Source organism: Triticum aestivum, chromosome 4B (assembly GCF_018294505.1).
Source record: "Triticum aestivum cultivar Chinese Spring chromosome 4B, IWGSC CS RefSeq v2.1, whole genome shotgun sequence".
Lineage (NCBI taxonomy): Eukaryota > Viridiplantae > Streptophyta > Magnoliopsida > Poales > Poaceae > Triticum > Triticum aestivum.
Window position 1 is genome coordinate 613,002,569 of NC_057804.1, and position 11,283 is coordinate 613,013,851.

Here is an 11,283-nt window from a genome sequence, read left to right on the forward strand (position 1 = left end):
TAGGACTTCATACGAGCATTCTGCCTATCTACTACTATCTAAAAAAATTAAGTTATTAATGACTGGATGAAACCAAGAAATATCCTCTTATGTGTGAAACTATAAAAGATCCTCCATCGAATTGAGTATGACTGTACATGTGATAGCATCTACTATACGAGAATATCAATGAACCCCATTTTTGTAATTGCTCAGGATACCCTCTTTTAGCTGGTAGGTCTATTTCTTAGTTAAAGATCCCTCTTAATAAGTGGAATAAAAGAATTATTAGATCTGTTCCGCCCAATACGAGTAATCGCAACTCCCACAGTACGTAGGATGCATTGCTGACAAGGCTCGAACGGAAGAACCTGTGACCACAATAACCAGTAATCTCACAAGGTTAATATAGCAACAGATCGTAAGGAGAGATATTCATGTTGTAAAATAGGCTCCTACTACATCAAGGCAGATGCAAAAGCAGAGGCCATGCACTGCATTCAAAACTTCAAGCTTGCCATTTCACTCGTCAGAGTATAGGAAGACAGCTGGTTCCTTATTCCATCAAACTTAAACTTGAACCAAAGGAGGGAAGGCGGAGGGGAACAAGACCAAGAAAGAAAGAGTTAACTTTATGCCGAATTCAAACAGATGTTTCGTTCATACAAGAACAACATTCATGATCCTTGCGAGCACAGCGCCCTTCGAGCTCTAGCCACCAACCCCTCCTGCACATCCAAAAGGAATCCATTATTCGTCAATTAGGAGTATGATGATTTAGTGACGAATATGCGCTGCAGAAAAATACAATCAAGTGGGCTTTCAGACAGGAAGTGTCACCACTGAAGGGTAAAAAAAAAAGAACAGAGCCACATTTTCTGACCCAGATTCAGGCCAAAATGTTAGCCTCATGCCAACTGGATAGGGAAGAAACTCTTGTCCCAAACATTAACCATCTAACACATACCACCAGTAGACATCAAAGGGCGTAGTGATGAATTTACATGGGAGACAAACCCCTCAGAAGGTCATTGTCATTTAGGAGAATGAGATAACAGAGCAACACCTATCAATTTTGGCCTGAATGGACCGACACCCCATATACCCGAAATGAACAGTCAAAGGCGACAAAACCTGATGGGCAGCATAGAAAAGATTGCAAATGCCAAAAACCTTCACATCAAAATGTCATGATGCACCAAGTCCGAAGGAAAGAGTACCCCACATACAGTATAAGTGCAGGGATTCCTTTGCAGTTATTATTAACAGAACGAATGAGCCTGGAACAGCCAAAGGACACTAGTTGTGGTATGCCATTATACTCTGTCCTTTGCTTCTTGCTGTCACAGGCTGCAAACAGAATCATCAGACAAGATTGCAGAACTGCTAAAAAGACATGATTTACAGTGGACGGTTTGCAGCCATATGGGCTAGATCAGACCAAAAGATTCCTCAAATATCACATCCGTTGTGTTTTCAACATGTCACAGGTAAGCACAGGACTCCCGATGCAAATGTAAGGTAACACTGAAGTCTATTTCTTTGAACAAGATGTCATGATGGTTTCTTGCATGAGTTAGACAGGTTACTCGTGTGCAGGGATTCCTTTGCAGTTACTATTAATGGAACAAATTAGCCTGGACCACCCAAAGGACACTAGTTGTATGTACAACATTATTCTGTCCTTCGTTTCTTGTTGTCACAGGCTGCAAACAGAATTATCAGACAAGATCGTGCGTGGAACTGCTAAAAGGACAGGGTTTACAGTGGACGGTCTGCAGCCATATGGGCTAGATCAGATCCGAAAGATTCCTTAAATATCACATCCATTGTGTTTTCAACATGTCACGGGCTAGCAAAGGACTCCTGGTGTAAATGTAAGGTAAAACTGAAGTCTGTCTTTGAGCTAGATCCCATGATGGTTCCTTGCATCAGTTATACAGGTTACTCGTGTTAAGTTGGAAGTACAGGGATACTTTGCAGTGGCCTCGAGCACCCAAAGGACACTAGTTGTACGTATGGCATTATTATGTCCTTTGTTTCTTGTTGTCACAGGCTGCAAACAGAGTTAACAGACAAGACCGTGGAACTGCTAAAAAGACATGATTTACAGTGGACGGTTTGCAGCCATATGGGATTCAAAAGATTCCTTATATATCACATCCGTGATATTCTCAACATATCATGAGTGGGCAAAGAACTTGACTGACTGCAAATGTGAGGTAAAAACTGAAGTTTCACATATGTTCATTTCTTTTGAGTTACTTCTTATGATGGTTTCTTGGATGAATTAGAAAGGCTACCCCTGTTAAGCTTAAGTTGGAGAAGCTTCTAAAACAAAGCAAGTGACTTAGCTAGAAGCAGACAGAACTAATAACTAATTGTACAGCACAAATATGAATCATCACCAGAATAAAACAAAGCAAGCTATGGTGTTTCTCACTTGATTAACTAGTTCAACAGGTGACCATGTGGCATCTAACTTTTGGTGGCAATTTTTCAGTGTAAAAATCTAAATCATTGAATTGGATATGACAACATATTTGCAGAAAGAAAAGAAAAGATCCGAATGACAATTTTCTCAGCTGTGTGACCTTATGTTTTTTTTCATTCTTTGATTGGGCTTTGCTGTATGCCAGTATATTGACAAGCTGCCTATATCTGTTGGCATTTGACCTCAAGTATGTGTTTCCTGGTGACTGTGAACAGTGGCAGACCCAGGAATGAGCTTAGCCGGGCCGAAACATTTAAGGTCTAAAATTTAAGTTACAAATGCAAGTCTACTCAAGCAAAACTCATGAAATTCAACTACTAAGAACATGAAAAGGCATAAAACAACCAGGAGAACAACTAACATACTATTGATGCTTGAAATACTCACTTGATACCACAGTACGACAAGGAGCGGGCGGCGCGGGAAGCAGCAGCCTGGAGCAGGCGGTGGTGCAGCAGGCAGGAGTGGCATGGAGCAGCAGGAGGGTGCAGCACCGCACGGAGCGGCAGCGCGCGAGAGTGGATTAGGGCTCAGGAAGTTGGCCGACTCAGGAAGGGGATGATTTGGGGGAGAGGCCTAGATTGTTTTGGTGTCTGGTTATATTTTTAGTGAACCTGCTAACAACTTTATTTATCAAAAGAAATTATAGCAGTGATGCAAATGGGTCATGAGGAACCCCTAGCCAAATATGACGATATTGATCTGAGTACCAGAATTTTACTAGCTTGTGTGCCTCACAAATAGCACTACGACCTATACCTTCTCTCCATGCTGGCATTTTTTTGATTCAGAGACCGTCCGTGGTGGCTGCCTGGCTGCACGTGGACGTGACGTCCGATCCACGTTGGGCCTTAAGTTCAATCACTCCAGCCCAAGCCCAAATACCTTCTCTCCCTAAACCTCACGTACCCCTTCACGCGCAGAGGTCGCATAAACAGGCAAACAGCAGCGCTGCCGTTCCCCACCGGAGGGAAACTGAAAAGACCAGCTCGACCCAGTGGTAGATCCGCCACTGACTGCGAAATGCATCGTGTTTAACTATAGTGAACCCTTTGTTCTTCCAGTTTCAATAGTCTACGTGAAAATATACCTCGGCTTCTTGGTTGTTTTGAGTTCATAAATCATATTGTTATCTAACCAGCTCGATGAATAGGTGAAGGCACAACTTTATTTAGAAACCAGTACATATATCTGTTGATTTCTGGTTACATTCAGTAGCCCGGACCATTCTCACACTTCCTGTTCTTGCTTGAATTCATCAATTCAATGCACCTAATGCATCTGCCTTACATTACCTTTTGATAACTCATTTACTTCATAGTTGGTATGCAATCAACCGTGAGATTTTATACGAATTCTAGAGTTCTTTATCTCTCTATTGAAATGGACGACGCTAAAAAAGATCCCTGTTTCTGTTTCCATTTATTGAATGGAGGCCCTGTTAGCCTGTCTATGGCAATGGAGAGCTTCTCAACTAGTTGTAGTTGCTAGTAAATCACTAACCGCAAAATGTCACCTATTGATGGAGACACAGAGACTGAGATAGTAAGGTAGCAAGTTTGTTGATGAAGCTTTTCTTTTCTAATTCAACACATAATCAGAACAGATAGCCCCTCTGCTGCTAAGACTAGTCTAAAATTGTAATGCTTCACTGGTGCTACAAAAAAAGAATTCCAGAATAGATTATGAATTAGTTTTGAAGCTCTACAAAAATCCACAGGCCAAACAGCAGGAATTCATGTTAGCTTTATTTACACCTATGTAATCCTTTTTCGCATTTCAAAAGCTCTATAGCCACAAAATATTCACATTTGACAACTCAACAGAAGTATAAAACTCCGGAATGAATAATCCACAGGCCAAACACACAGGGATTCGTGTTAGCTTTACACCTATGTAATCCCTTTTTGCACTGTCAAAGCACTGTAAGCTCGAAACATTCACAATTCACAACTCAAAAAGTACAAACTGCAGAATAACAACAGAAATGGACGGAGCAACAGTGAAATGCAAGGATATGGCATGAAAGCGGATCCCAGATCCCCTGCATACATCGGTTTACAGATCTAGACTCTAAACGTCTGCCAGCATCCCGTGAATTTGAGTCGAACCCGATGCAATCGACTCGCAATCGGAAATAGGGGTCAACTATCCTACCGCAAACCCTAGCTATTCACGGAACCCCGCCCAATCAACCTAATTAATGTTGACGCAATGCCTCGAACGGAAAATAAATGATGGGAAGGAGCGGGCGGTTCACCTGAATCTGACGGATCAGGCGAGCTTGGCGGTGGAGGGGGCGAGGGGCACGCCGATGGTGACGCTGCCCTTGACCTTGGCGCCCGCCTGCGCCTCGCGGATCTTCTGCATCTGGAGCATCCGCTCCATGACGAGCTCGTACTGGCACTTCTCGTAGGAGTGGCGCTCGGGCTCGCACTTCCAGGGGAGGTAGAACTCGGCGACGCGGCACTTGTTGAGCGGGATGAGGAGGTGCGCGCACTGGTCGCGGTAGGGGATCGGCAGGCGCGCCTCCGCCATCTCCGCCTGGGTCGCGATCTGCGGCTTCGAGGTGCCCAGCTGCACGCCGGCCGCCGCCGCCGCCTCTTCCATCACTCACCTTCTTCTCTCTTCTCCGCTCCGGCGAGGTCGCCGATGGGCTGTGCGGGTGCGGGCTCGGTGCGGCGCGTGGTTCGGGCGAGAGAGTGGTGGTGGGTTCCCGTCGCTCTGGAGCTTTTGGACTGTGGGTGTTGGTCTGGGTTCGGGCGGGCTCGAGTCGGGGCCTGCGACTGGGAGTTCTTTCTGCTTCTCTACCGCGGCCTTTTAACGGTTGCATGTATTTTAAATAATTTGCCGAGAGAAAAATACTGGAGTATTAAAATGTTTTGTTGCGAAAATGTTTTGTGCTGTATTTTAGTTTGACTAGGTAATTGTCCGTGCGGCAATGGATGCATAAACATTCTAGTAGATTAGGCTATGACTGCACATCTATTATCATATTTTGTGCTAAAATCTTAGCAAGTTTTTACGCAATCACCATGATTTATCTTTATAAGCACTTACTTGGTAAGAACTTATTAATATATGAAAGAAAAACAAATCACTATTATTTATCTGCCATCTTGTTATCAAGTACTCTCCCCGTCCCGTAATACAAGACGGATGCAATATTGTCTTATATTATAATACGGGGTGAGTACAATTTTGGTAAAAACTTCTTGACTTGCTAGAGAAAAAATTTATTTTATTTCGGTAAGTTGGGACGATTGAGTTGGTTTTTAGGAAAAGTGGGTGAGAGAAAAATCAGAGATGGGGGGACAAATCAAAAAAGAGGATGGAGGGGGAACGTATATAAAGAGATTGGACGAAGGAAAGGGTGGAATGAGAACTTTACATATTTTTAGTATAATAAATGTCTTATATTATGGGACAAAGGGAGTACAATTTTGGTAAAAACTACTTGACTTCCCAAAAAAATTTGATAAGTTGGGATGATTGAGTCGGTTTTTAGGGAAAACAAATGAGAGAAAAATCAGAGATGGGGGAACAAATCAAAAAACAGGATGGAGGGGGAACGTCCATAAAGAGATTGGATGACGGAAAGGGTGAAATGGAAACTTTACATTCTTTTTAATAAGTAGTATAATACAATAAATATTATGTTGTGTAGAACATGAATATTTAAAGTAATAATATGAGAGCTAAAACTAAAAATACATATAATTTTTCATGTTTGCTTATATCCATAAATTTGAAGATTCTGCTAAACATTTTTATGAATAAGAGCACTATATTTCCCCACTTTATGCTTAAGTTGTTCCCTTTCTCACTTGGAGGAGTTGTTCCTTTTCTCACTTGGAGAAGATGCTAGAACTTGTAATTAATTGCCACCTGGAACTATAACAAGTTATCAAGATTGTCTCTTTGCTTTCATAAAAAGATTTATGTCACTACATAAATCTCGTGTTGGGGTTTTGTAAGTGCATCTAGTGCCACCCCTAGTTGGTTTTGGAGTATTGATGACAAACCTGGTTGAGGGACTAATGTGTTTGTGAGAATTGCAGGATAACACACGTAGTAGTCTCATATTGATTCGGTTTACCTACCAGAGATGACCCCTAAAAATGTGTGAAGACATTGAAGACAATGGTGGTCTGTGAAGACATTCACATTGAAGACTATGACGGAGAAGACATCTCGTGAAGACTATGGAGTGCGAAGACATAGTTGTTTCGAGTTTCCTTTTCTTCTTTGTTGAGTCATAGGAACCACCGTACTGTTAAGTGGGGTCCCAGTGAACAAAGCCAGAGTGACTGATGTGATGCTCAACCAAATCCTATGTCTTCGAGCAAAGACAATGAGAGTAAATCTTATCCAGAGCTGGATGAGTCAGCTTGGCTTGTAGCCTAAGTTAAGCTGCCGCGTGTGTTTGAAATCTGACCATTGGACACGTGTCAGTTCCTTAGTGACCAGGGTCATTTTGGACAAATCAGGTCGGGTTGCCTCTTGGCTACAAATAGCCCACCCCCTACACCATAAATTGGTGGCTGCTTAGAGTTAGTGCACGGCTTTTGTCGTTTGAGAGCAACCCACCTCCGAAGCCTTTGAGAGAGAATTCTTGCGAGGACAAAGCCCAAAACACTCAGAGCCAAAGAGTGTTAGGCATCACTGAAGTCTTTTTGTCTGCATGATCTGAAAACTTATTACACTTGAGGACTGTGAATCCTCTAGACGGTTAGGCGTCGCATTCTGAGCATCCAAGAGTCATTGTGGATTGCCGGTGAATGGAGTTTGTGAAGGTTTGAAAGTCTCCCTTGAAGACTTACCAGAGTGATTGGGCGAGGACTAAGTGTTCTTAGCTCAAGGGGAATAAGGTGAAGACACGGTCTTCGAGTTGAATCTCAGCCTTCCTAACCAGACATACAGTTGTCACAGCAACTGAAACTGGTCCAACAAATCCCTTGTCCTCTCCGAGCAACTGGTTCTATCCTACCTCTCTCACCTTACTTACAGTTTGTCTTCGTGAAGTCTTTGCCTGCTTGCCTGATCTATTTTACTTTACTATGTGAAGACTATTGTCTGTTTGGCTTCATACTATCTTCCATCCTGATCCTTTCTACCTAGATGCTCATAGTCTTCGTGCTTTCACTGCATTACTACTTGACTATGGCTTGTCTAGTGTAGTCTACCTTCCGCTGCATATCTATAGGATACATTTCCATTGTTTGTCTTTAAAACAACCCTGTTTGAAGACTTTCATAAAAATGGCCTATTCACCCCCCCTCTAGTCGAATACTAGCACTTTCAATTGGTATCAGAGCAAGGCGCTCCCTTGTTCTGTGTGATTCAGTTTAACCACCTGGAGTTTTAGCTATGTCGACTGCAGGGATAATCAAAGTCTCCGTTGCGTGCCCTGTCTTCGATGGGACTGATTACCCCTACTGGAAGAATAAGATGCGTATGCATCTTGAAGCCATTGATATCGATCTCTGGTATGTCGTCAAGAACAGCGTTGCCAAGACTGGTGAAGGTGTCACTCCTGCTGATGTCAAGAAGTTCGTTCAACTGGACTCAACTGCCAAGAATATCATTTGTGGTCATCTGACCAAAGGGCAGTATGGTCATGTGAGTGCTCTGGATACTGCGAAGCTGGTCTGGGACTGGCTCTCCAAGTAAAGCCCCGGATCCGATGCGCCAGGTGTCCACCAGTTATTCGCCGTCGTTGCCATGTCATTTGCTTGCGTGTTGTATTTTGCCATGTCATCATCTGCATTTCATCTGCATGTTTTTCAAAACTTGCATCCGTTCGGGTTCCCCCGGTTCTCTCTGTTGTCCGTTCGGAGTCCAGACCTCTCGCGCGCGCCCGTCGTCCCCTCTCGGACCTTGTTTCATGAGTGGGATAAAAACGTTCTCGGAATGGACCGAGGTTTGCCGAGTGTCCCTGGTATAGCACCGGTAGACCGCACGTCAAATTTCGTTCCATTTGGAGGTCATTTGATGCCCCAACGGTTAACCGCGTAGCCCGAAACCCCTCTCTCTTTGCAGCCCAACCCCCCTTCCACAGCCCGTGAGCCCATCCAAACCCCCTCCGTGCTCTCGGTCCTTCGATCACGATCGTGTGGGCGAAAACCGTTCCTCATTTGGACCCTCCTAGCTCCCTCTACCTATATAAACACATTCTCCCCCGAAATTCACGGATGATTTCCACCCTAACCCTAGCCCCGCTCCCTCTCCGCCGTCGGACACGTCCGGATCGGACCGGACGAATCCCGCCGCCGTGCCCAGCCAACCAGGGAGCGCCACGTGGCACTCCCCGTCGTCTTCGCCGTCCGGCCCGCCCAGCCCGCAGCTGGCCCGCGCGGCCCGCGCGCCGCCGTCGCCGCCCGCCCGCCGGCGACCGCCCCGCCGCCTTCACCCGTCGCCCCGCCGTCCGCCACGGCTCCGCCGCCCCGTCGCCCTCCGCCGGAGCGCGCCTCCCCGCACGGCTCAGCTCCGCCGCCTCGGCCTCCCTCCACCGCACCGGACAGCCCCTGCCGGAGCTAGCCGCTCCGCCGCGGCCTGCTCCCCGCCGGCGCCTGGCGCTCCTCGCCGGCCGCGAGCTCCGGCGAACTCGCCTCCGCGCCCCGCGCCCTCCCTCATCGGGATCCGGCCGGATCCGTCCACCCCGGACCTCCCCGACCTCTCCCTCGACTCCGGCCACCGTCACCGTCATCTCCGGCGAGATTCCGGCCACCCCGCCGCCGTTGACTTTTCCCCCCTCGAGGTCGATTTCTTCCAAGTCCTGAGATTTGCATATTATGTTGCCCTGTTCATCATGCCATAACTTCATGTGTGCTGCTCCATTTCATGCATATGATATATCAAAATGTTCATTGAGAGATTCTCTACATTTCATTCCATTGTGCCATGCTTGTTTGAGGTCATCTTGAAGCCTGAATCATCGTTGCAAGAGTGCTATATGATGTTCACTGCTGTCTGTTAACAGAACTTGATGTTTTGTCATTTTTGTTGCATTTGATGTGTGCATCCTATGAGCATGAGCTCTAGATGTGTTTTGTACTACATCATGCCATCTTTATTGTGGTGCAATCCATGTTTTTTTGTGAGTCTTGTAGTGAGTGCATAGAGCTCATGAAGTAGGGTACTTGTTACTGTTTTGCTAGGCTGAATCTGTTATTTCATGATGCTATGTAAACCTGCTTCTACAAGTCATTCTATGCATAATCTGGAGATGTTCACTAAGGATGTTGTGTTACACATGTCATGCTCTATCCATCCATGCCCCTGGTTGCATTTATAGCCTGCTGTAGCTTGTTGTAATCTTGCTCTCAATTTGCTAAATAATGTTGCTGTCAACCTGTTAACATTAAGTTCAGTTTTTCCATGAGCTTTGCTAGTGATACATGCACCCTATGAATTTTCTCTTGCCATGCTTAGCTTCATAAATATGTATTCTTACTGTTGGTCACCTTGTCATACCATGTATTGCTCTGTAGTGAGTAGTACAAGCTCACCAACATTGCAACCTATTGTTGTTCCTGCCATGTCCGAATCTGTCATATTACTTGCCATGTTTGCATGTATGCTACCATCTTTTCTGTTGATCTTTGGGATTAGTTCAGTAACTAAGATTTGTTCTTTGTCTTAAGTACTAGCATTCCATGCCTTTGTTTGCCATGATAAGTTCCTGTAACATGTTGTTTGATAGCTCTAAACATTGCAACCTGATGTTATTTCTGCTAAGTCTGTAAACTGTTATTGTTTGCAATCTTGCCATGTGTTTTTGAGCATATTCTAGTGATTTATGGAGATATCTTAGTGTTCATGTTTTGTTATGCTTTACCTGTACATCATGTCCATGCCTTTTGTTATCATGTTGAGCTGTTGTAGCATGTTGTTTAGATGTTTGCAAGATGCCTAGTTGCTGTTTTGGACAACTTGTCCTTTAAACTTGTTTCATGTGTGTGTGTTGAACCGTTGCTCCGTTTTGAGTGTGCTCTATATGAAAATTTCTTAGAATTGCATGTAGTTTCATATTATCATGTTGTATCCATGTTTTGAGAGTGTTTGTTTGATGTTTGTATGCATTTTGCATCAATGTCATGTTTAACTTGTTTTGCTCATATCTTCTAGGCCGTAGCTCCAAATCTAATGAACCTTATATGTAACTTGACTAGAATCTCGTGTAGATCATCTTGGTACATGTTAACTTGCTGTTTAACAACTTGAACATAAGGTTTATTCAGATCTGTACCAATTTCGAAATTTGCATATGAGGACTTACCGAAATTGTTATATGTTGTTTCCGGCCTCATTTAAACTTGCTTTGTTGTGTTGCCCTTGTATGCATCACCTCTTGTCAGGAGTAGATTCATGTAGACTTGTCATGCATCATACTTGGTTGAGCATCATGCCTTGTTCATGTGTGGTGTGTTTACCATGTTGTGTGCTTCTTCTCGATAGTTCCCATTTCGTTGCGATCGTAAGGATTTGTTCGTCCATGCTTGGTTCGGCTTCATCTGTTCGTCTTCTTCATGAACTCGTTCTTCTTCCTAGCGGATTTCAGGCAAGATGACCGCTACCCTGGATCTCACTACTATCATTGCTATGCTAGTTGCTTCGTTCTATCGCTGTGCTGCGCTGCCTATCTTTTGTTCTTCAAGCCTCCCATTTGCATGTCAACCTCTAACCTTTTTCACCCTTCCTAGCAAACCATTGCTTGACTATGTTACCGCTTTGCTCAGCCCTCTTATAGCGTTGCTAGTTGCAGGTGAAGTTGAAGATTGCTCCATGGTGGACAGGATTATGTTGGG

The 11,283-nt window shown here is 44.5% G+C and overlaps 1 protein-coding gene across 1 annotated transcript; it reads right to left on the reverse strand.

The window, feature by feature from the left end:
• Window positions 1-474: 474 nt before the first annotated feature.
• LOC123093584 (NADH dehydrogenase [ubiquinone] 1 beta subcomplex subunit 7) lies at window positions 475-5,249 on the reverse strand. Its single transcript, XM_044515572.1, has 2 exons — window positions 4,734-5,249; window positions 475-707 (listed from the first exon to the last, which is right to left on the reverse strand). Exon 1 carries the CDS (start codon window positions 5,081-5,083, stop codon window positions 4,748-4,750), a length of 336 nt encoding a protein of 111 aa, XP_044371507.1. The 5' UTR covers window positions 5,084-5,249; the 3' UTR covers window positions 475-707; window positions 4,734-4,747.
• Between the last annotated feature and the right edge of the window lie 6,034 nt (window positions 5,250-11,283).